General features: G+C 31.5%; 2 protein-coding genes across 2 annotated transcripts in view; one reads left to right on the top strand and one right to left on the bottom strand.

Annotated features, from left to right (window-relative positions):
* The window catches only part of LOC126743041 (protein turtle-like), a 104,548-nt gene that overhangs the window by 56,582 nt on the left and 20,248 nt on the right, over positions 1–27,718 (top strand). The gene's annotated exons all lie outside the window — the stretch shown is intronic.
* Positions 39–22,293, bottom strand: LOC126743040 (mothers against decapentaplegic homolog 4-like). The gene is made up of 7 exons (XM_050449964.1): positions 21,607–22,293; positions 12,103–12,338; positions 11,786–12,047; positions 11,541–11,699; positions 11,266–11,480; positions 6,588–6,752; positions 39–497 (listed from the first exon to the last, which is right to left on the bottom strand). Exons 1-7 carry the CDS (start codon positions 22,103–22,105, stop codon positions 312–314), a joined length of 1,722 nt encoding a protein of 573 aa, XP_050305921.1. The 5' UTR covers positions 22,106–22,293; the 3' UTR covers positions 39–311.

Below are 27,718 nucleotides of genomic sequence, written 5' to 3'. Positions count from 1 at the left end.
CTGCATTATAATAAATTAATTATTATAATAAACATTCAAATATTTAATTGTTTATTCATTTAACAGGGCCATAATAACAATGTCAAAATATGTTTTTAGATTAATTCTTATAAATAATTAACGGTCAATGGCCGTAACAATATATTTGTCAAAGATTATACAAGAAAATCTTCGGGAAAAATAAACATTTCCCAAACGATCCCCCTCTATAAAATATTCCAAAAAACGAATAAAGGTTTTAATTTCTCTTTACAAATTTATACCAAAATTCTATTGGCATCCTTAACTCATTCTATAAAAATCAGTTATTTTTACTTTGCGCTGCACCCGCCCTCGACCGGCATTTTATGAAGTACTTCATCCAATAATTGCAATGCTCTGTGTAAATGAACCTCTATCCAACAAGGGGTTTCTTTTATTTTTTTTCTTGGATAGTCCCGGCCCCAACCTTTGACAAAGCTCAACCTTAGAATGCAGAGACGTCTAAGGTCATCAACCTGCAATTTAAAAAATATATAAATACAAAACATACTAAAATACTGCTTATAATATATCAAGCTGAAATCAAAAATTATATAGTGCAAGGACTTCAACAGGACTTTCAACAGTACTTAATTGTATACTGATTTTTCTTTCTGTGTGCTCAGTTTAGCAACCATTTGGTTAGAATAATAAAGAGCTGATCATGTTATGTCTAATATGTAGAATCTGAATGTTGCAAAAACTAAGAAGAACAGAACAGAACTTTAATAATTGAAACAAAATAAAGTTCCTGAGATTTTAACATTTAAACTATCTCTAAAAACATTACGTCTGGAATATTTTTTTGAGATACCTCCTCAGAATTGTTGATATATTATAGCAGTTCCTCATTTATTCCTTCTGCGTGTACGGTAGTGATGTGGGGCTCTGTATGCTTGTCTTGCCTTTTCAATACATGCTTGAATGTCTGTTAAGCATATAAAAATATACACATACATGGTACTTTAGATTTATCAGTATTATACAAGAACTTGAAACGACTTTAGAGTTCAATGCCTTCGACTGAGTACGCAAATTTTTGTCTTAAAAAAATACTAAGAATTACGTAATATATGGGAACTTTTAGGTGAATTTTAAAAGGGACAATTTTGCTTTTCTTTATAATGATGTTTTAAATATTTTTTGTTCCTTGTGTGAATAATATTGCAGCAATTTTATGCAAATATATTTTTTATCAAATTATTAAAGAAAAAAAAAACTATTCCATTAATAAAGTATATGTATGCATTTTTCAAAGAACGCGGTTTAATCTGATTTTACCGAAAATACGTAGAAAAACTATGGAAAAAAGCTGACAGAAGATTGAAAGGAATTTTAAGATATTTACAATGAAAAATATGATAATAACCGGGGGAATTGTCCATAAAATTAATTAAAAATAGCATTGATAAACAATTCCAGCTATTAGCTTATAGCTTCATTGTATTCTTGAGAGGCGAAGAGCTACTCCCCAAACAGAAAACTGCATATATCAGTTGTCTCAATTTACATCTCGTCTTAAGGAAAAGTGGAGTCAGGCATATCGAATTGAATCTCGATTTTTTTTTTTGATAAAGAATGGCTCTAAACTTCAATTGGCTTCACATATAAAATAAAAATATATCTGCAAAACAGCCATGTCATTCAAAACTAGCTTTTAAGATTGCTCTAACCAAAGCAAACGACTGAAAACTGAAAATCTCGGAAAAAATATGTTAACATGTCAGCTTGGATTTGCAATGAAAAATGCCAAACACGTTGAAGAAGTTCACTCGTTCACCTACATGCGCATCTGATTACAGAAATTCTCTAATCAAATACGCCTCGACGCCTCGATGTCTGGAGTGGAAGATCTTTCGACTATGGTTGAGGCCAAACTGACACGCACCAATAAAACGTTATGCGAGCAAAAGATTCAGAGAAATGCTCGTCGTACAAAACAGTTCAAGCAGTCAAGAAATCTTGTTAGCCAAATAATATAACTGTTACAGCAACATTTGTAGAACTACCACATCCTATTCCTAGAGATCCTATTTCTTCATACACTTCTTAATTTCATCACCCCATTACAAGTTCTTTCCAAATCGCAAGATGTATTTCTACAATTCAAAATTCAAGAAATGCGTTTACTATCTAAGTAAGGATGTGATGGTAGTTCCGGTCGACAAAACTGTATTGGCACAGATGCATTGAAGCATTTTTATAGTGTCCCTTTTACCTCTTATGATTGTTAAATGGTAAATTCGACAGCAACAATGGCAATATAATTTGGCAGGACCCGCGACCATCTTCCACAAGATATTGCCATAAAAAAAAACAAATAGATTTAGATATTTAAGCACTTCAGTGCTTACTTGGAAAACTTAAGGACTAGGTCAATCAATAGTTTTTACAATAATTGACGGTAAAATATTGAATATATCAATGAACACCACTTCAACTCAATATTGATAGATATGCGGAGCTAGTCCTAAAGATCTTAATTCTATAAAAATCTTAACAAAAAGTCAAATACTATATGATCCGTTCACATTACAACTTGAGTTATCAGTGATATATTTCTGGATAATACTATTTGAATACCTTTTGCATATTGGATACAAACTACCCGTAAAAAAATGGCAACTAAGAAAGGAAGATAAATAAATTGTGGCAAAAAACAAAATACGTATTAAGAATAAATTTAGAAATGATATAGGATTAATTATCGATAAACCTAAACCTGATTTTGGAACAGTAATGATGGAAATACGACAAGAAGTTTTTTTGGTAAAACAAATATTGCATCTCAATAACGGGTGTAGATGTAGAGCTAATATGTAATTTTAATTACAATATTAAGTGACTTTAATATCAATATTGAAAATTTTAAAAAGTATGCTCTAGTATACAAGTATTTTGTACAATTAATTATATCCTTGGTATTAAATGCCTCCCACTGTGCATAAGTTGCTAATTCACGGACCAGATATAATTGCTTCCTTTTTGTTGCAAATAGGTCAATTATCGGAAGAGGCTCAAGAAGCTTGCAACAAGGATTTTAGGAAATCTCGTGAGAATTATTCTTGAAAAACAACTTGCAAGAAGTCTAATGAAGATGTTTTTAATATAATGCTTATATTTCGAATCCTCTTGTGACTAGTTACGTAACTAGTTTCACGACATCTTCCGAAGGAAGTTTTAGATTTAGTAACTACCTTGGACATCCAGTTATCTAATATGTCCATAGGCGATAGTGAAAGTGACAGACTAGATGATAGTTCTGAATAAAATGAACATTTGGTTTTTATGCTTTTTTTATCGTTTAAAATTTGTAGAATAATATTTTAAGATTTCATACTAATTTTTTCTTTAATTAATTCGATTAAAAATGTTTAAAAGCTATATAAAATTTATTACCGTGATTTTTTTAAACCCTTCTTTAATTATTGATAATTAAGGCGTCTCAAAGAATTTTAGAATTAATGCCAGTTTTTGGACATTAAATCCCACTGTGAGCCATAACAAATAGGGTAAAGTCGGGAGAGATGACGCGCCGGGACAGATGACGGAGAGCCAAAATTACGGTGTAACCATACCCAATTTATTAGTCGTACACGCCATGTGGTAGAGCTGGTACTGTTTTCGGTTTCTCTTGTTTTTTCATATAAAAAGGCGTTAAAATATAGGTGCAGTATAATTTTTCTAATTGGTAAGTACCACGGAGCTTCGGAACATGTTAAAAAATATTTTATTTTAACCAAAGTTCGTAAATAACCAAAAAAATACTTGACGTAGGAAAAACTAGGTTATGTTAGTAACGTGCTTATATTAAGGCGAGTGCGTTTACTTCATAATATATAGAATAATATAGGTGCGTCATCTCTCCCACATATTTGGGATAGATGATGCATAATTTATAAAAATTTGTTTACTTTTTTAAGCCAATGTTTATTTTCAGATCCTTCAAAATACCAACATTTTACGGTCCTAGAAAAAGTTCAAGGGGCAAATGGACAGAAGAAGAATTGCTAAAAGATGTAGAAGCTGTAAGAGTCAGAAACGTTTTAATAAGACAGGCTGCAAGAGAAAATAATATTCCTGAAAGAACGCTAAGATTTAGAATGCATAAAAACGATTTTAAGAAGGGTGGAATGGGTGGAAAATCACTTTTGGGGGAGGATGTCACAAAAAAGCTTTGTGAGCATATTAAAAAGCTACAAAATTCTGGATTTGCACCAACAAGAACAACTGTTAGAATTTTAGCCTACAATTTAGCAAAATTGTTGGGTATCAAAAGTATGTTCAATACTTGTGGGATTGCAACTTGTATTAAAAAGAATATAATTTATAACAAACTAAAAACCTTCAATTCTGACTCAGCCCAATACATTACCATTCAACTAGGTAATCTTTACCTTATACATATATATGTCAATACTGATAAAAATATTACTACCAACTTATTGGAAGACCTAATACAGGGTGTAAACATAGAACAAACCATTATAATGGGTGATCTTAACTCACACCACCCTTTATGGGATGATTCTCCTGTCAACAAAGGGGGAAAACTGATTGCCAGATTTTTTTATTTCAGATAATAATTTGGTGGTAATCAATGATGGGCTTGTGCCCATATGGCCGAAAAAGATTGGTTGAAATTTTTTTTAAATGGAAATAAGAGCCTTTCTATAAGTAAAACAGAGGGCGTCTCTTTAGCAAGAGCTCAAGGGCTAAATAAAAAAGAGGTTAATAATTATTTTCAATTATTATCAAAAATGTTAACAGATAATGATTTGCTAAATAAGCCTTTGAATATTTTTAATATGGATGAAAGTGGCTTGCAGCTTAGCAATGATCCTGGAAAAGTTATCGCTGCAAAAGGAAGTAAAGTTATTCATGTTATTAAAGGTCAAGAAAGAGGAGAGACTATAACTCTTGTGACTTGCTGTAATGCAGAAGGTTAATTTTTACTACCATCTTGTATTTTTAAGGGGGTGAACAAGCAACAAGTTTGGATGCCGCCCGGAGCCATAATTAAAATGAGAAAAAAGTCTGCTTATATTTGTGAAGAGCTGTTCATGCATTGGGTAACAAATCACTTCATACCCAGGAAGCCAGCTGGAAAGTGTCTCCTGATTTTAAATGGTCATGGTTCTAATATGAACTCCTATGAAATGCTAGAAACTGCCCTGGAAAATGACATTTTATTATTGTGCCTGCCCAGCCATACTACCCATTTTTTTACAACCCCTTGATCGCTCTTTTTTCAGGCCACTGAAAAGTTACTTTAAACGTGCATGTAATGAATTTATAAGGGTAAAACCAGGCAAACGTATTGAACGCAGACATTTTGGGAAACTTCTTGCTGATTCTTGGAGATACGATCTTGCTGATACGTGCAGCAATAACTGAGAATAGAATATCAGGATTTCGTGCTACAGGAATTTACCCCTTGAAACCATCTGCTATTCCAGATCATGCTTTTCTTTCTGCCGAGGAAAATGAACTACCTTCTCAACATTTCCCAAGTGAACGCTCAGAACCTGGTCCTCCGCAATCCAGATTAACACCCAATGTAGCATTGACAAGTTCAAACTCTTTCCCTCTTAAGACATTGGATAATCATTCTGCAGTGCCTGTCGCTTGTACATCAGATTGGACGCCTTCAAAGATTTTAGAAGATCTTTCTCCTGTTCCCAAGATCGTAGCTTCAAAGAATCCAAAAAGAAGAAAACAGTCTGCCCAAGACCTAACTAGCCCTATCAACATTTTGAAAAAAAAAAGAAGAGACTCAAAAAACTAGAGCTTGAAGCCAAAAAATTAGAAAAACAGTAGCAAAACCAACAAAAAGAAATAGCACTATCACTTTCTCGCATGAGTGCTCTTAATTCTGCCAAACGCAAATTAGTTGAAAGTCAGTCGTCATCATCAGATAATGATGATGATTTTTCAATTAATGATTCCACCGATGACGAGATTTTTGATGAGAATGAATGTGTTGGTTGCTTAGAAAAGTAAGACCAAACAACCACTGTAGACTGGATAAAATGTGAGAGATGGGTTCATGCTTTTTCCCTGCACCTCATATGAACAACATTGCATGTTATGTGCTAAACTACTAGTTTTTAAAAAATAGACATGTTAATATTTAATTCATATTATCTAGAATTCTTTCTGTTACTTTTTTATTTTATTTAGGCTACCTTTATTTAATGTGAGTTTAATACTTACATTTTTCTTAGACATTTTTCACTTTTTTTTTAATTATGTATAAAGCTCATAAGCAATAACACCTACCCGGTCGGCGTCAACACCCCCATATAGGATGGGTGATATTGCCAAATACATAATAAGGAAAAAATATTTGATTGACAGGAAAACCTGATTTATTGAATCCAAATAATACATTTTTCACATATAAACTTAAACATTTAAATGTGGTTTTTATTTACTGTCTCCCAATGTTAGAACTATAAACTTTATCACGCAACAAAAAAGGTGCGTCATCTGTCCCAACTCTACCCTATGTTGTAATGTATACATCTATGATTTTTTTTCTCCCTGAATCTAATATGCCTTACCCCAATACCCGCCGCTGCCGATAAGCTCATAGCCGGTGCGATACCGCCAACCGAATGGGGTCCCGGTATATGACCCGCCACTGCTGCCGCCTGCGCAGCGGCTGCCGCCTGAGCATTGGCCGCTTGCGCCGTCATCTGCTGGTGGCATTGACGTAGGTCGAAAACCTGAAATTAACATTTAATGTAAATGAAGCGTGTCAGAGGCGGATAAAATCCCGATCAGATGTTAAAAATATTATTGGCGGGGCTTGTTTCACGCTCTAGACATTTTTCGTTTATGGTGCGAATAATATAATAGCCAGGCTTTTGAGATTAAGTGGGATGTTTAAAAAACTGTTGTATTATTGATGAAATAAAGATTACATGGATATTGTCTGCGTTTGATATTATTGATATTATTTTATAATTTTGTAAGTATGAATTACAAAGAGAAAAAAAATTTATGCCGTGTCGTTCATAACTCCAATGAAAAAATTCAGGCGGTACAGAGTGTTCCATTTTCATATGGGGCTTCTCGGTTATGGAAAGAGTTAGAAAGAGGTGGTTTTCACGACACCGTACCACTTTTTAATAAAACCAAAGATGCACTAATTAAATTTGCCACAGCTATCTTAGTTTGTGTGCTACAAGATGATTTTGAAAAAAAAAATTCAATCATCTTTTGTAACTCTGTTATTGTCAGACGTATTAAAAAAGAAAAAAAAACTGATATTTGTAGATTTTTTTTTCGAAGATTCCGGTGGCGTACTCACATTTTCTTTACACGTCGTAGTTTTTGAAATATTACCATAACTTCTTTTTTTTATGGGACATCTTATATATTTTTTCAAGATCTGTTTTCGCATACTAAGAGCTTTTTAAAAATATAGCATGGTCCATATTTATTTATATAAATAACGTAACAAAATCTTTTTTTTAATATAGGATAGCCGCGAGCAATCATGGTTAAGTAAGAAAACAAAATATTTAACTTTCTGCAATTTCTTACATAGGTAATTATAATAATACTGGATACATTTTCCCAAATTTAGTGCTAATATTTATTGTTATTTATTGTTTTTATTTACTGTTATCGTTCTTGTTTCTGTTGTTGTTTAATTATTTTTTTAAATGGCTCAAGAATTTCAAAACTTGGAGAAATATGAATTCATACCGGCTTCATATTATCTAATAAACACGCAGACCGCAGACCAGAACTTAGAGCTCTATCTCAACCGGTCAGTTAATGTTTACCTAAGGATTTATATTTTTATTATATACCTATTTTGCCAACCCGGGATTTAGGAAACTTCTGCAGGAAAATAGCTCACAAGACCGTTATTTTAAAAACGGAAGTGCAAAGGATCTTAAAACCCTTTAAGTATAAACTTCTTGATCATCTGCACCCTGGTGATATTGAACGTAGATTGAAGTTCTGCAATTGGTTTATAAATATAAAAACAAATGACATAATTTTGAAAGAAAAGAAATTGGTTGGAGGCACATTTCGCTAGTCCGGGAATTCTTAATAGACACAACTTGCACTTTTATAGTCAAGAAAACACCAATCTGTTTCTTCCTAGAGAGCATCAAAGTCAGTGCCTTATTTTTTAACCTAAAAATAGTTTACAAGACTTATGAAGAAAATATAAAATTTAATGGGCACTTACAAATTCTACAATAAAATACTATAAACATTTAAAAAAACATTCCACTGGCTCAACTGAATGAAATATTCTTCCACAAGGATAAGGCTCTAGCCCACAATGCCAAAATAATACAACACTGGTTAAATGAATATTTTACCAGGAGATCCATAAGAACAAATGGACCTGTTCGATGGCCACCACGATCACCTGATCTCTTGGTTCTGGATTTTTTTATTGGGGTTATTTAAAGAATAAAATTTATTTAAGGCAATAGGCCAACATGCAACATGCAACATTAAAAATTGCAACGGAAAATGCTTTTGAAAAATTACAAAGACAATCTATTTTGAAAAATAGTGTAAAAGAATTTATAAATTTTATGAAACTTGTAGGAGACATAATGGTCTCTATTTTTGTAGTACTGCAGAATTGTAATTTTTTTAAAATTAGTTTGCTATAAAACTGTTTAAGTATTTTATATTTATCTAGTTTTTTGATATTATATTAATAAATTTTTTAAATGAGTGTTAGGTCTTTAACTTTTTTAATGTATTAAAAATTTTTTAAAACAACAGGTATCTTTGGAATGACAGAACGCTACTCATTTTGTTTGTTTTTCTGCTTTACCATGATTACTCACGGCTATCTAGTATTATCAAAGTTAATTATAGAAAAAAAATTTGCATTATTTAATAAAAATAAATCTAGACTGTGCTATATTTTTGTAAAGCTGTTAGTAAGCAGAAACAGATTTAAAAAATATATATAGGGTGTCCCTTTAAAAAAAAGTCAATATTTCAAAACCTGTGACCTCTGTGTGAAAATTTGAGTATGCCACTGGATTTTACGCAAGAAATCTACAAATATCAGTTTTTACTTTTTTAATATCTCTGACAATAACAGAGTTACACCCCAGTTAAAATGAAAATTATCTTTCATATGACACCTTAATAATTAAATTTTTTTAAAGAAGTTTACGCGATATAGCGATTTAAATATGACAACATTAATTTGTTTCCCTCACCCTTATTATCGATCCAATGAAAATTTGGCTTAAACCGAATTTATAGAAAATTTACTCAGCTTTCCAGTGGCGTTAACAAACTTATATCTTAATTTAGTAATTTTTAACAAATTTAAATTTAAATTTCTCGTTGCCATTTTTGGTATGATTTTTTTTCCTAATTGACTCAGGTCAAGGGTTCTTTAGATATAGAGTGTAGTGACTCGTCCTCCTTAACTGAACACCCTGTTTAAAAATAGTTCCAAAAAAAGCATTGTTTCCAGTATTTTGTATATTCCGTATCCAATTTTGAACCATTCAATTAGTTTCGTATCTCGCTTTGTTTTTAATCAAAAAAAAAAACTTAGTTGCATATCCCTGGATATTAAATACACAATACTGTAATTATAATGTTTTATATTATTTCTATCGAACTCTATGTCTTATATTAATTTCTGCCCAGTTAGTTAGTTAGAGTTAATGACTATTCTTATTTATAGGATTTTTCGAGTCGAAATATTGCTTTTTTTTTTTAAATTTCTTCGACCTTCTAAAGCCCATGTAAGATAGGTACATTTTATTTTTTAATGCATATTAAAAAAATATAAGACTGGTCATACAGGAGATATGAAAGCAATTTTGGCTTTTTTTAAATAGCAGCTTTTACATATGTTTATATTTTTGCTTCCCTTTAAAATCTTAGTTTATTAAGTAAAAGGAGGTTAACCCTTCACAGCAAAAAATTTGCAGATTATAAATTGTGCTAAAGAATAGAATAGAATTTTAAAATTCAATTTTCTTTGAATTACTTGCATGCAAAATTTCTACATAAAGACATTAAGTATATAAGCACCCTATATACTGAATAAAATGTGGCTATAAAGAATAATTTTCCTATTTAAAAATTGTATTGATTTGAAATATCTAGATCTTATTGCTACCATTTAACTTAGAGTACTATACCAGATACTATTTGTAATTTTTTTGCTTTAAGTTAATTTTTCTAAAAAATAATAAAACATGGATAAACTATTGCAGTTAAAAAAATAATTATGTTCTAAATTAACTATGATCATATACGTAGAAGCCTATTAGTAATGAAACCAAAAAGGAAAGAAATCACATCTTACAGTGGAACATTCAAGTGACGATCGTCAATATGTATGACGATACGTATGATGTTATTTATCCTATTGGCTGACCATACCCTTAATTTATCCCAAATAAGTCTCGATAGTTTAACTTGGGCAAATCAAAGATAAGAATTCTAACATATCCATCTCTCTACGTTGGTTTCATTTTTCTTGCGAGATTACAAGGAATTCAGTTTATATGAGCCTGATGCTGTCGCCCTATACTAAAAAATTTTAACTTGAAAATCCTAAATACAATATTAATTATAAATTGATTTTAATATGCTAACATTATTTCTAGGTTATTATCAACTTGAATTCAGGAAGGTCATATGAACTAAAATATTTCCTGTATCAGGGATACTCTTTAATGTATCTCTCAGGTAATGAAACGAATTATATAAGAATACTCAATTGAATTTATATGGCGTTATGTTTGCTACAACTATCTACAAGTCTTATTATTAATTAATATCTCCTTGTCCGCAGTTAAGTAAATATGCAACTTTGGACTTACTACTAGGAATTTATTTATTTGTAAAACAAACCTCATAACCCAAAAATTTCTTCATGAAGCGCAGGCAGAAGATTTGAATTAAAATAAAAAAATAATATTTGTGTGAGGTAAGATTCGATCTCAGCAAATTTTCTTGACGAAGCTGTTATTTTAATATAACTGACGTTAAATTAAGTCTTAATCTGTTTTGTGCTATTTAAATAAACTTGTTTGATATTAGTAGCAATCACTATCCTTAGTTCATTTGTCATCAATTGTTATTGTCGAGCATTCTTTATGTATCTTTTGACCTTACAGGCAAATAATATTAAATTTGTTACATATTATTTCACCTTAATGTGTAGTGAAGGTTATTCCATGTGTAACAACATTAAATTTATAGACTAAACCGAACTACCTTAATATTTGCTCCCGGAAATATTTTATGAACCGCTTCGCCTGGTTGTCTGCCATTCTCCCTATCCAAATAATAACTTTGCACGAATACTGAATGGTCACTTAAGCATCTTAGCCAAACATCTCCCTCTCCTTTGAGGGTTAGCTCAACTCCTCTTCCTATATGTAGTCTTGATCTCTCGCTTTGTTCTGTTCTATGGACGTTACTAAGAGCACCTGTAACAAAACAGTAAACTTAACGAATAACAAAAAAAATTAGTCAAAAAACTAACTTACCCAAACAAAATCTATTTCCCCTACTGGGATCTACATATCCGTCAACAGATACAGAAGGAATTTTCGATAATACTTTAAAAGTCTCACCGACTTGAGCATCGAGTTCAAAATATGCAATCGAGCACCAGTATTCTGGTAAAGCTTGATTAGATAAAAGACCTAAAAAGAAAATATTCAAAAAGATTCTCTTTAAAAAATAAACTCGTTTATTAATGAATACTCTGACGAAAACAATTTTTTTTTACCTAAATTACTATTATCTGTTTGAATACTCAATTGCTGCTGCTGTTCCCAATTATTAACAGGATACACATTGTTTTTGATTGGACCACTATTATTGTCAGCAATTGCAGGCGGAGGTAATTGAGGAGGAGTCTGCATTTGCTTTTGAGGTATCACATTGGTAGGTGCTTGCACCATTTCTAATAAATTTTGAGATCCCCTGTTGTCTGTTTGGCCATTATAATAATGCATAGCCGGCGGCTCTGGAGGCGTTATACTTATTGGCTAAAAATAATTTTGAATAGTACATTAAATTCACATATTAATAGTTGGGTCTTACTTGTTGCATTTGTGGTGAAAGACTGACAGGCTGATGAGGGGGCGATACACGACGACCACTAACGTTATGTTGATGAGGTGGTTGAGGCCAATTTAGATCAGGAGGTTGTTCAGGAGGCAGCTGAGGTTCTTCTTTGGGAATTGGCATGTGTATGCCGTACATTGCAAGGTGAGGTGGAGATTGTGGGTTCACCATGTGATGTTGTGGGTGGTGATGTTGAATTGTTTGGCCCATGTCTGCAATAGAAAATTAAAATAAACTAATTTTATTAGTTCACACTTTAAGGCGTATTTTATAGTGTTTAATGAGATGTTGGTGTGCATGATCAAGCGCATTTATTAAATATTTTCAATTCCGGAGACAAGCATAAAAACATAACAAGAAAAACGAGTTTTAAGTATTGCACAGTTTTCGACTTTTAAATATGTTTAGACATGAGACCACCACAACGGCTGCATTTCTTAGAAGGACCTTATCGTGCAACAATATCTTGGTACTGCGATTTGAATATAAATTAAAATGCCTAAATGATTTTTTGTTCTAAAGGTTTAAGTTTGGGTGTATCATAAATTATAAGAGCGAAAAGTAATATTGATAAGGTTCCTTCTTGTTTAGTAGCTTCATCCTCCAGTTAAAATAAGAAAACCATTTAACCTTGAGGTTTCTTATATTGGCCCCAAAATTTGACCTGTTTATAACCCTAAGTAGGTCAAACTTTTACCACTTACAATAAAATCTCACAAAAAAAGAATTTTATTAATGTCAATATAAAAATAAAGCGTTTACTAATACCAAGGCAAAATATTTAAAAAAATATTATAATAATTACTATAAATAATTATATAAATATATATATAAATTATTATAGTTTTAACTTAAATCGAATTTAGTGCTAATCATGCTATATTTTTTTTCTTTTCTCGTTCCTTTTTTTTCCTAGTTTTTTGCCTTTATAAACTCCATGAAGTTAATAATAAACAAATTATTAATATTACGAATTTTTAAAGTTTTACAGTTCATCACTTTTAAAATGGGGATTTATTTTAAAAAAATCTATAAAATAACCTCGGTCATGTTGACACTCAATAAATGCATTTTTTTAAGAGGACACATTAGTTCAGCATTACTTACCCACAACTTTATATCAAAAAGTCAATTTTGATAAAACTGAAAAGACTTTTTAAAAGACAAATTCTTAAATTATTTTACAAACAACAATCATCAAACCGGTAAACCTTGAATGTTTCCAAAACATCTCACCCACACAATATAAAAAGCAAATGGTGCGATTCTCCGAGATTTTGAAAACAGATGCGACCCGGATGTTACTATTGACAGATAAGAGCATTAGGCTTTGTACATTTTTATTTCAGAAACTCTAGAATTCATTAAATAGGTGTCTTGGAAAATTAGAAATCGTATTATTAGAAAAGTCATTAACTGTGGCAAGGAACATTCTTTTGCGATATTGAGACACATTAGAAATGATTTAAGAAACACAATCGGGAGGAATTTCGTTATATGTGTAAATAATGTATACCAGATAAGGACGGTTTAGGTTATTCTTTTTTTTATTGGAACCTCTGAAACGATAGGCATTAGGTCAATATTGAAAAAAAAATGTAGGAGGCTATCTACATATATTTGAGAAACATGACAAATATTAATGATTAATAACCGATTTTTTGAAGAACACTTTTACTGGCTTTTTTTCACTTTCATTTTCTAGTTTTTTTATTCGCTATCTGACTAAAAAAAAATATTTTTCGGTTCTAATTTTTCTTATTAAAGTGATCCAGGTTGTTAAAGTAATTTTTTTTTATTTCCCTCTTACTGATCTATTAAATTCGCATTCCAAAAAAATACTTCCAAACGTAGGTTCTTCTAAGAATAATATACAATTCCTCTTATAAAACTTGACAATTTAACTGTAATATTTTTTCTAAAATCAATTAGATATACTAGTAAGAGCTATAAAAAATGAGCATTTTAAGAATAGGGATGATGGATAAATTTAACGACAAATTCGATACACATTAATCAAAAAACATTTATGTATGTGAAGTGACGAAAAAGGTACTTTACACTATACTAAGTTAAATATGAAATTTCAGAATTTTAAATTCTTTAACAAAAAAAATCGCTTATACGTCTTACATAAAGAAAAATCTTTTCCAATTTTAAAACACGAATATTTCTAATTAAAACAGTTAAAATCAAAATAAGTTTGTATTAAAAATAAATATAAAATGCGTTACTTAATTTTAACTATGGAAACTCTTTTATTAAAATCGTAATATAATAAAAAAGTGTAATTCTTAAATGTTTTACAAGAAATATATTTTTTTTTTAATTTACATTTTTACTTATGGTAGTTTTAGTTTGAGATTTTATTATGTGAAGCGAATTAAACCAAATTTATTTTAATAATTTCGAAATTAAAATTTGAATTGAAATAATATGTTTAAACCGAAACATGATTTTTGAAATTCTTATTGACTTTTTGGTCCCCTATGGCAACACCCACTCAAAGACAAGGCCTTAGTGCTTGGCGCGTGACGTCATCGATGTGGGCCACCGATTTTTAAAAACCAAGGGATTTCATATGCTAATCTCTCAATATTTGGCTTATTTTAAAAAATGCTAGGAATAGAATAGAGTTCAGGAAACATTCAAAGGTATGTTTTATGTATGCCATTGTCAGATTTATATAGAAAGAACTCCTATTGGCAAGTAGCTATTTACATCTGTGGTATTAGATAATGATAAAATTTGAAAAAATGGAAGTTTAAATTATAAAAAGAGAAATAAGGATGCACTCTTTTTTTTAACTAAATTGTAAAGTAAGAGCAGTTAAAGATATAGATTTAATTATTTTAAGATAGTGATAGATCATCCTAACGTTCACGGCAATCTGCAAAGTCTGGCAGCGTTGCAGGAAGCCTTCCGTGGACGAACAACGGTAGCGTCAACAGCTGAATTCACGCGAAAATCAACCCGAAGTGCATGGCCCAAACGTGTGACGTCACGAGCAAAATTTTTTGGAGCGCTTTGTCCTTTTGTAGAGGTGTTATTGCCTATGGGCGAGATATAATAATGATAATTATTATATCTCGTGATATAATAATTGTCATTGTGAATATAATGATATTTCGCGGTTATTGGATATGTTTTACTATGTTTTAAAAAGGAAATTGAAAGAAAGTATATACAATAAACAACTAACAAGAAATTATAGTCAGATTATCACATATTATAATATCTTGATGTACTCTTTTAGTTATCCTAGATATATTTATTTGCAGCTCGTGATTAAAATACATACAATATACTAATCCTGTTACAAGGTATAATTACAATATTACATATATTATTTATACAAAATATTTGTACTTTTAATAATTTAATAATGCTCAGATTGTAATGAAATTTTATGAAATACAAAAAAATCACATTGCTTGTACATCAGCAGTCATATATTATATATTTTATGTATTTATTGAAAAAGTATATTATAATTTGATGTTTGGTCATTGCCTGTTTTGCTGGATACGCTAAGTCTGTTTGCATTAAAATTTTTAACAGCCGCCGACCCCGTCTGTGCTGTATCAACTGGTAAAAAATGAAGTTAGGTTAGGAAGGTAGAAATTTTATATTTTGTTTTGAAATATTTCAGGTATTAGATAGTATCCAACGATAAGTGTCCAAGCTTTAGCTCGAGGATGTCTGAATTTTAAGTAAGAGGCATATCTAAGGGTCTATACTGTTTGTTTAATTTCTATGAAGCTGATAAAATGTTTTACTAGAAAATAGGGTAGTACCTAGAGTAGTATTAGTAGTACCTAACTCAATAAAAAATTTTTTTTTTAATTATTTGAATTCTGGTACTCTTTTTAAATTTTTACAGTTTAGGTGTAACAGGAGTAATACACTTTTTGCCAAAGAACCTTTTTCATCACTTCATATGAATTTTTATTGATGAATCTATACGAATTTAACTCTTTACTCGTTCATTTTATCCATCATCCCTTTTTTAAATGTTAATTTTTTATAGGTCTTATTAGTTTCATTAATTAATTTTGGATTAGATATTACAGTTAATTTATCAAGTTTAATTATTTCCTATAAGAGGAAGAGATACTTACATGTATATTATTCTTATAAGATAACCTATTTTAAGAAGTAGTTCTTTGAAATGTACTTCTTTCAAATATGACCTAATGTCTATTGCCGAGGTTCTTTTCCTGAAAAAAAAACTTTCATTTTTAAAAGTAAATTTTATTTTCCACCTTCGGAATTTTGGACCTGGTAAAATAATACACTTTTTAAACTTTTTTCCATAATTTTAAGGGCGATTTTCATAAAGCTTGTTAAACTAGACCTTTGTCCTAAACTATTTCTAAAAGTTTTTACTAACACAGTAACATACAGGGTGTCCGAGACAAAATAGTCCACCCTGAAAATCTTCAAAAATAAACTGTTTAGCCAAAAGTGGCCGAACACTTTTTATTATTAAGGAGGATATTTGTTGACAGAAATTGCATTTCTCTCCTTTTATCCTCTCCGTCCCATACCTTAAATGCAAATAATATATCTTAAACTAAAGATAATTTTATTCTTAAATAATGTAGCTCTATTTTAATTTTTTTATTTTATCAATTCGTTCTCAATAAATATTAGTAAAGTGGCTGATCTGAACAATCCTGCAATTTTGTTGCCTGCATAAATTATTTTTATTTTGGTATCTGTGTTTTGTTGAAGTGAGCAGTAGCTTAAAGTGTTTGTTAAATCTAGTACTAATGATATTGATAGTATTGATAACAATGCTTTATACACTGCAAGAAAGAACTGAGTTGGCGCATTTTTATTATCAACAAAAATGAGTCTGCTAGAGCAGCAGCATGTGTTTTTTATGATAATCAGCCGGATAAAAGGATAAATCATCATTATGTAAAGAATTTAATGAGGAAATTTCAGGATACAAGATCAGTACAAAACAGAAAAAATTAAGTTTAGCACCTAGTGAGAAATTAAGTGGTAGAAATTGCAGTGTTGGGTCATGTTGAGATGGTAAGAATGAATATATCTGCTCGAAAAATTGTTTCCGCATGTGGGTGATTATAAGTACCATTCACAAAATTTTAAAATTACACAAATATGCCTAAGTAATTAAACTAGTACATGAGCTAAATGAAGATCATTTTCATCGCCGTATTTTGTGAGTACTTTAGTGTCAGTTTAAAACGTGAGAAAAGTTTTCTGCATAATTTTTGTATGTTTCTCGGACGAATGCTCCTTTTATTTGCATGGTGAAGTCAATAGACACAACTGTTAATAAATACTGGAGCAATACTAGTCCTCATTTGTTTCGAAGAACATCTACGCAGCGACCTCAAAAACTTAATGTATGGGCTGGTATTCTGGGAGGTCATATTGGTGGACCTTTTTTTATTAATACAAATCTTAGTGCTGAAAATTACTTGGAACTCCTGCAGAACGTCATCAATCCCAGAATAACTGAGTTTCTTGAATAACATTTTAGAAAATTAACTGATGTTTTAAAATCAGTGGGTACCACCACATTATGCTGCTGCCGTTCGTCATTTTTTGAACGTTATATTTCCTGGATTATAAGTTGACCGGAAGGTACCGTAGAATGGCTTGCTAGATCTCCCGATCTTACCTCTTTGGATTTTTTTAATGGGGTCATCTAAAAACCAAAGTCTTCCCCACAAAGCCTGACTCCCTTAAAGATCTTTAAAATAGAATTGTAAATTTCGTCAGTAATAACGCCTGAAATGTTTGCTAATGTGCGGAGTCAATTTGAACAACAATTGTATTTTTGTATGGAGGTCAACGGAGATCATTTTCACCATTTAATCAAATAGGTGTTAGATAAGTACTTTTTATTTTTTCCATTTAAAATGAGTAATCTTTTCATCCATATTTAATCAGATTTCTTGAGAAGGAATTGATAAAAGAAGAAAAATAAAAATAAAGCTATGTAGAGAATCAAATTACCTTTCATTCAAGGTATCCCTTGACCCCTATTCCCATTAAAAAAATGGATATGGGGGCTCTGAGGGTGAGGAAATGATGTCAGAGAATACCAATTTTTATCAATAAATGAGGGGTTCTATTTCGAAACTCATATCAGTTCATTCTGCTAATAGCCCTCTATATGTTTAACAAATTAAATCATGCCAATACTCGCCTTAGCCTATAATGAGATCATAAGAAAAATCAAGTACCATTTCAAAACTTACCCAATCCAGCAACTCTATTATTTCAAAAGTCGTTCTATCCATGTGACCAATAGGAACGCAAAATTTTATTACGAGAAAATCGTTCTATGAAGGGTCATTTTAAGTTGCCCAGATAAACTGTATATGAACGGTTTTCTTGCGTGATAAGAAAGAAAACTATAATGTTTACGCAATTTCAAAGAGTGCTAAATGTAAAATTAAAATTCTGTCATTTAACATCTGCTCAATGCTTACACATTAGGAAATTTGGTACCTTATTTTATTCCTTAAAAACAAAGACTGAACAATTTTCTCCTGAAATTCATGATTTTTGGGGTTCCATCAAGAGCAATTATAGCAAAAGCAATTCAAGCAATTCAAGCAAAATATACCGTTTGTCGCAGAAAGTCGATCGCGATCAATAATACAACAGTGATCTAGGACAGGGCTTCTTAAAATGTTCACAAAAAATTATAAAATTGTATTTATTATAGTTTCAAAAATAAAAGTGGATTCTGACCGTCTTAATTCGCTCGAATATATTCAAGTAGTTGCGTGGTACGTATTAAATTAAAATATAAGTAAAAAACTTAATGAGAAGGATGTGTCTGTTTTTTATTGCATAACAAATCAAATCTTGAAATGTTTGAAACTGCTGGACGTAAGACCTTACGAAAATTTTTCAGCGCTGAACGATATTGGGATTTAATATGTGTTAAAGCAGAGAAAGTAACTTCACATACATATGTGGTGTTGAAGGACAGAAGTACATTTATTGCCATATTGGCGATTGTGGGAAATTCCTATTCCGATCCAGAATTCAGTCAAGGGCTTTTTTTGAATTGCAGTTTTAAGTTTGAGTCACTCGAAAGTTCAGCAAATTCCTCTTGAGCTTTAAGTGGCAGGTGCTCAATCTCACTTAAGGCAATCCAAAACGGCTTTTGAATTCAAACTATTTTTTTTGGAAATCAATATTTAATATAAAATATGTACTTATATTATTTAATACAAATATATACTGTATTTCTAGCGCGTTTTAGTGATCTACAATGATTTTTGCAATACAAGTTTTAGAATGAATTTTCACGATTATAAAATTCCAGTGTCGACAATTTTAAAACATTTCGAACACATTTTTTTGACCCTACTTTTCCAAATGTTCATATATTTAATACAACTTTCAATTTAATCATTTGAAGTAAATATATGGCAATTTTTTCCTTGAATAGACAAGTTGATGTTTCGCAAAAATATCTGAAAAATAACACAACTTGGATCGCCTTAAGTCATTTTGAAAATGAGGAGCAAGTTCACATTTAGTTCGGTTAAGACTATTTCAATCTCGTCCTTTAATAAAAATATTATTCTTAAACTTTGACTTCTTGACAACCATCTTACTTCTGCATGTAATAACAAAGTTGTGTAGTTGGAATCCGTATCCTTACAGAGATTTGAAAATAAGCGGCTGTTAAGGACATGGCTCTCAATAAAATTTATGATCTTAACAGCATCCTGAAGCACATTGTTCAATTCTGGTGAAAATTTTTTTGCTGCAAGAGCCTCTCGGTGAATAAGGCAATGAGTAAAATTTATATGATCATAATGAGCAGCTTGAATAAAAAATAAAAAAGCTTCTGTTTTTAGCAACTCAACTTTACAATATATGTCTTTCCCTGGTACTATGATATTTCACAGGTCGACAAAATAACAATTCTTCCTCCACGCTTTTTTAATAAACATACCTAACATATACTAACAACTGAGCCAATTTAGTAATATCAGTTGCTTCATCCAACTGAATTGGACATTTTGGGCTTTCTTTAATTCTTATAATAAGTTGTACTAATTGATCCCTGTTAATATCAGAAATTCTATTCGAGAGAGTGTCGTTCGACAAAGGAATTTTTTAAATATCATCGCAACATTTTCTTCCATGTAGTATTTCTACCATTTTAATAGCAGCAGGTAATACAAGATCTTCTCCAATAGTGAACGGCTTTTTATTTTTAGCAATACAGTATGAAACTTCATATGACGCTAGTAAATATTTTTCATTAATGGTTATAAATTTTTCAAAGATTTTCTTTTCTTTATTTATAGATTTAAACAGTCTGTTAAAATAGTCTTTTGGTTTATTGACATACGAAACATGCTTTGATTCAAGATACACTCCAATGCAGATCAAATAAAGAGGTTGTTCATTACCCTTACAATTTTGAAATGTAAAGCCAAATTAAAGAAAAGACTCATCATATTTTCTTTTTCGCATATTAAATGCCTGTTTCCTAATACTTTATCCTGCCTGAGAAGATTTGTAGCATTACCATCGGCATCATTAGCATTCTTATTTAAGTTCAGCCATTTATCCATGACCAAAAATTATTTTGATCCTAAAATACAGTAAATATATAAAAATAACATATTACACATAATAATTAATTTATTAATTACCAAATCAATAAAAAAAAAAAAACTAAACTCTTGTTAGGGCGGAACACTTGACAATTGACCACACGAGAAGAGCGTCAATATTTCACTAATTCACATTACAGTCAGTGTTATTGAATCATTGTTTAACCTCAATGTTTTATGACCCTATTTGGGGTCGCGACCCATAGTTTAAGAAGCCCTGATCTAGGAGAATAAAAGTAATTTTAAATATGAAAGACAATTTAATCAAATAAAGGTAAAATTAATTGTAATCTTACAATTTTTTTTATTGACTAGTATACAAGTATTGGGAGAATGAATGAAGAGAGTGAAGTCAATGAAGTTTGTAAAGTAGGAATTGATGGTGCTTTAACCTGACAAATCTTCCTATGTTTTTCGCAATGTTAAGAAAAACTTTATATGCTGTATTTTTTTTATGCCAGAACTTGTCTTATATATGCAATTTTTTTGAAACGGAGTTAAGGGGATTTAAGTAAGTACTAAAATTTCTGCCGTATCTAGTAAAGCAATTCTATAGATATAAGAAATGCTTGCATTCATATTCATAGCTCTTGTAAAACGTTTTTTGCCATTTGTAAAAATTCACTGAATGTGGACAAGGCGAATTTTGTAATGGAATCCCTCAAAATGTCCCCCTTAATATTAAATTTGATGTGTTAAACTGTTTTTGGCTAAGCAACTTATTTTTCAAGATTTTCAGGGTGAACTGTTCGGTCTCTGACACCCTGTATAAAAGTCTAAGAAACGACATTGCAAATTCACAAGTCGCGATTGGTTTTTGTTGAACTTAAACTGTGCTTCCACCTACTTATATCAGTCTCAACGTCCATAATCCCGTTGTTCCTAACAGGCACCGACTGTAGAGTGAGCGATGATAAATCCAGACCGGGCGAGACAACCCGCTCATAATGATAAGGATTAACACAAACGAGATCGCACTTGAGATCGAACGCGTACGTACACAACTTAAGATGTTTCAGTTCATTTTTATGTAAATCCGGCCATCTCCAAATTCGCGCGTAAATCACATGGGGAAACCCCTTTCGCGCCGCCACCTGTAGGCGCCCGTCCAAAGTCCGCTGTATCGTGACGCACTTACTCGGTTGGGAACCTCCCGTCGTTATGGCAACAATAAGTGAATCCAACTCGTCCCGTTTTTCTTTTAATTTTTTCACTAGGGATTCGATTGCACGTCGCGAAAATCCCTCGCTTTCACCACCTTGTCGATGACACATCAATGTGTGGACGATATTTTGGCACGCGTCCGCCGAAGACGGTATATTTTGGCCTACCGTAGACGACGACATTTTACGTTTTGTTTAGGTTATGTTGTGCACCAGCCGGGTTTGTGGCGGAAACTAACCACAGACACGACGAATTCGTAGACATGCGGATCGTGGAGAGGCGTGCAAACCGGCCCCGGCATCGACAAGTTGTGCTTTTGCCGTTTGCCTTTGCCTGGCCTGGCTTGGCCTCGCCTGGCCCTGAGAGAGAAAATATTATGAATCGCGTCCTCTGTTTTATCGTCGCCGGAACTTGACTTCTGTTTCTCTCTTTTACGTTTCGTCATTGGCGTACACACACACCATGGTCGATAGAGTAGAGGATATTTTAATAAATTAATCAAACAGGAAAATTTCCGTTACGTATAACGGTAAACATGAGTCAGAAAAATTTTCCATTGTTTTTTAAGGATATATTGTAATAATTAAAACCGGTGAGCGTCATTTAAATAAATTTAAAATTTTTAATACGTCAAATAAAGTCAAAATAGTCCAAAAATAAACAAAATAAAACATAAAAAGAAAAATATAATAAACAATTGGGCGCTTGGGCGACTCCAAAGTAGAGATGGTGACGTGTGTCAGGACCTAAATTCTTTAGAGGGCCTCTTATATTATTTCCAGTTGTTTTATTAGATTTTAATTTATGTACAACATTTTGTTAGGATGTATTACAACAATAAACTTGTAAATAGTAGCAAAACGATAAATGTACTTACAGTAACTTGTGGTGTATATGTGGAACGTGTAAGAAGACGGAATGATAGATGTATTGCTTACGTCAGGATTCGAGATCATTGATATAAGATGATATGATACTACATACCTAAAAAGTAAAAGGTACCTATGAGCAAATATTTTACCCTAATTATTGTGATTGCTAAGTAAAAGTAAAATACGTTTACACAAGGTCATTTCAGGTTTATAGTACCTGTACATAATACTATAAAACTATCAATAAGACTAACATCCTTCAAATTATAGACATCAGTAGACCTTGTTAAAAAGTTGTTTTCCAATCCAGGCAGAACAAAACCTGATGTCCAGCATTAGAAATCGAGTTGATGAGATAGTGCTAGCAAGCACTCCACAAAACAACACACTGATGTAATGGCCACTTAGACAGTCTACAAAATAATCCCAGGTGTCACAACACTCTGGGTTGCACTAGTGCCACACACCTACTTACACTAGCTAGCGTTGTTTTACGGACCAAGGTGTCAGGTCACTACACTTAGTACGGAAGGATGCGCATTTAAATATTACTTTCTTTATACTGATAATGATTAAAATAATGGGAAAAACATAAGGTAAAACATTGCTCAGTGAAAACTCTCGCCTTTGTAATTTAACAGGTATAAATGGTTCAATAACAGCACTAACCACAACACAAGAGAAAAGTTACGGGTGAGCAAGTGGGCACTGCTGAGCGACTATTTTTGAGTAAAATTACCGTCGAACTGAATTTTAAAAAGAATCATATTAGAAATATCCCGTAAAAGAATTCTGGTAAACATCTGTCATCGCCTATGTTTTTGAGAACTTGTAAACACCAACATTTCCACACATTATAATTTTCTCCGAAGTGACCTTTTTACCCGCAAGTAGTATTATTTTGTTAACTCCGAAAAACCTCTTAAAATCATAAAACTTAAAGATTCTTACAGATCGACCTTATCTTTACATGTCAGCCCTAAACATTCCCATCGGTTATCGTTGCCCTTTTTATTAATTTTTGATGCTCGACAAAAAACATATAAAATATAATAAGTAAAATAAATTAACATCTTACACGTGTAGACCTAAAATAATAAAAGTAACCTGAGCACACTTATTCCCGTAAGATTAATTAATAAAAACAATAATAAAAAAGAATTTATTCGAAAAAATATGAGTTCATATGTTTTAAACTTGTTCAGTGATTTTACTTTTACGATAACCATTTAATTCATGTTCACCAACATTTAACCACTAGTATAAGATAGAAAAAAAATAAAGCTGCTTATAATAGATGGTGTGACAGTGGTAGATTTAAAATAATTTTTTAGAGCACTATTTTTAAGATTGGGCACAAACTTGGTATTTTTTAAATGGAATGAATATATTCTAACGTCAAATTTTGGCATTTTTTTCTGAATACATTAATGGATCACAACCTAATCTTTAGTACATTTTAGCTTAAAAATCAGAAAGAGCCATATTTATGTTTGTTTTTTTAAAAGTAGGCCATACATTTTTTTCACGCATGCATAAATCTTGAACGTGCATAAAAAACGTTTTGTTTATTGCATTTATGGATACTAAATGACAAAGTCAATACAAATGAATAATGATGGCTCAATAATTCAAATTTTTTATGTATGATGTAAAGTGTTTAAACCTTTATAACAAAAACCTCGAAGCAACGCTGCAATTATATTTAAACGTGTAAAAATTCGACTTATTTTATTTCGTTAAAAAATTCAAAAAATATCTTATTAGATTTTCAGAAAGATGTCAGCCATCTCGTGCTATAGTATTCTTAATGGTTTTTAAACAAATCTAACGAAGATCTGGATTTTGCAAGAAAGGTAATAGGATCTGACGAATCCCATATAAGCAGCAGCGGTATATTTAATAGGCAAAATACAAGACATTGGTATCAAGAAAACGAACATATTACTTTTAAATAGCAGCAACGAGGCCGATTTGGTTTTAGTGTTTCATGTTTTATATTGGGCACTAAAATTATATATACATTTTTTGAGGGTAGCTTAACTGCCCAACGATACCTAAATATATTACAAAATAATATGCCAGAATTGCTGGAGGACATACCTTTGGCACAGCGACATCAGATATATTTCCAGGAAGAAGAAGCTTATAACTTAAGGATAGTTAGAGAATATTTAAGTGCTCATTTTGGTAGACGCTGGATTGGCACAAACAGGCCAATCAGATGGCCCCCGGGGTCACTGAATTTAAGTAGTTTAGACTTCTTTGTATGGTAATACATAAAAATTCAAATTTATGAAAATCGGCATAATAATATAGAAAAGATAAACTCCGAGCCTCAACCGAAGAAGCATTCAGAAACTTACAAGGGCAATCCTTTATAATTTTAAATGCCCAAAGCGAATTGAAACTGTATGTGCTTTATGTCTAAGACAACATGTCAATGTTGTAATTAAATTTTTCATTGTTAAATCTATACCGATATATTTTTTTCCAGTATTTTTAAGTTTATGTTAAAGAGTAATATTTTAAGTTTATGTTTAAAATATTATTAAATAAATAGGTTTAAATCACATGGCATTTTAAAAAAGTAATAATTAACTCCATGTGTGAAATAATTCATGGCCTACTATTAAAGAACAAACTAAATATGGATTTTTCTGATTTTTTAAGCTAAAACTGATTAAAGATTATGTTGTGATATATTAGTGTATTCAGAAAAAAAAATGCAAAAATCTGACGTTAAATTATAGAGGTTATCCCTTTTAAAAAATACCAAGTTTGTGCTCAATCTAAAAAACAGTGCTCTAAAAAATTTTTTTTATACGCCACTGACTTATATATAAAAATATCTATTATAAGCAGTTTTCATTTTTTTTTCTATCTTATACAGGGCCTGAGAAATAATTACATCTTAAAGGTGAACATTTTCGTTTTCGCCCTGTATTTCAGGAACAAAAGTAGTTGGAATATTTCTGCTTGTGGCTTTAAAAGTTTTCGAAAAAAGTGATACACGGTTGCGAAAACCGCAAAGCCGTATCTTAAAAAATTACAGAGATACCGTGAAATCTCATCCAAAATAGAACAGAGTGTACTGTGTACGTACATGTCGTGGAGTACGTGCAAAATACCTATACTATCTGTGCTGTTTGGTCTACCATAAACATTTTTAAAATATTATCCCAGAAAACACCCGTTGAGCCATTGCATATCTTTGAATCTATCCTATGGACATCCTAAAATGATCCAAATGGTGTCTAATAGATATTCAATGTCGGCCCCACTTTAATGTTCGGAAGCAGTTCAAACAAAAACTCGGACTATTAAAGCGCATGAAGTAAAAATCTGGTTGGATATCAGAATTGGTTAAATGAGAAGTAGCTTTTCAAAACGACCTGAACGTTGTGAGAAAAAGTCAATAAACAGTTGGACATAACGCTTATTGATCCATTAGTGTGGATATATTGCGGTTTGTTGTGGCCGATATGGTACATAATGCTCTATGCTGTAAACATTAAATATGGAATAAAAAATATAAAACTCAGCTGAGCAATTTTTTAACTCAATATAAAATAAAACACATAAATCAAAGATACTAGAAATAATTTTAATAGAAAAACTTATAAATTAAATGTGGTCCACTTGGTCTTCTTCGTAGCATTTGCAAAAGTTTTCTGTCTCTTCATCGTCTTGAGCTCCTTCTGGAATTTGTGGCGCAATCTTAGCTTAGTTGGCGTCATCTTCCAAATTTTTAACATCTTTTTTTATCTTCGTGGATCAGACTCACAACTAAGGTGTCAGATAGCTCTTGCACGTTTTTTAAATTCTGACCACGCTTTATCAGTGGCATTGATATTTTTAATTTGTCATCAAAATAATACGATGGTTTAAGTTTGATACTGACATTGAAGGATTCATTTTTTCTGAATTTCTGTATAAATATTCGTTTTATACCGCTCATATCTATAATTTTTCTCTATCGCTTCCCGATTCCTTATAAATTTGAATATAAGCATTTGGATGTAACATCTCCTCAACTTTACGTAGATTTTTTTCCACACATCCAAACATTTTATCAGCGGGTAACCAGGAATGTCCGTGGACCGGAAAGAATATCATAATTTTCTTAACTGATCTAGCAGACTTATCTACTATCTGTTAATATTTCCTGAGCGCGCCTTTTAGTCAGTCTGTGATACAAAAAGAATAGCTAAATTGACGAGCATAAGATGCTTCACCAATGTTCAACTGGGCTGTACTTGTTGTAAGTCAAATACACAAGTCACAAATCTGTTAAGACGAATTTATCAATGAATGAAAGGCTCTAGCTCTCCGTTTATGGATTATAAAATTGGTCGTCAAAGTTTGTTTTTCAGCCAGGTCCAAATAACTTAATTTCGGTCTTAGATTTATAGCAATAACTGCATGAATCGCATGCTGGTGTCCCAAACCCCTATTTAAATTTAGTTTCAAATAGTTTGATAAAAAAAGGTTATTTTACTTTGAACTCATCAATAACCGTGCTGTTATACAGTTTAAAAAGTCGATTTATGTTTAGGAAAGATGGCAAATAAAGTCCCTTATTTTTATTAGGCGCGTAATTACTTTCACATGCTTTCAATTTGGAAATGAATTCGTACACCATTAACGTTTGCTCGGAGTATTTGTTAGCTTTGAGTCATCAACCTCTTCTATCTTGTACTACGTTGCCGCTCAGTGTTCTTTCTGCTGTTTTATTTGTTCGTCTTGCAAAAAAACTTACAAAAGAACTTACTGTAAAGTAGTTGACTAAAAAGTAGTTTACTGGAAAACAGCACCGTTTCTTTCTTCTTTGCTACTCCTCACCTCGAACACGAGTGCGTTTAGGGTACACACAGTTTAACATTCATCAAAAAGGATAGCCGCTTGTCCGGTTCTCTTCTG

Source organism: Anthonomus grandis, chromosome 12, assembly GCF_022605725.1.
Source record: "Anthonomus grandis grandis chromosome 12, icAntGran1.3, whole genome shotgun sequence".
Classification (NCBI taxonomy): domain Eukaryota; kingdom Metazoa; phylum Arthropoda; class Insecta; order Coleoptera; family Curculionidae; genus Anthonomus; species Anthonomus grandis.
The sequence above is the reverse complement of the archived record's forward strand: the minus strand, read 5'-3'. Positions and strand labels throughout refer to the sequence as shown.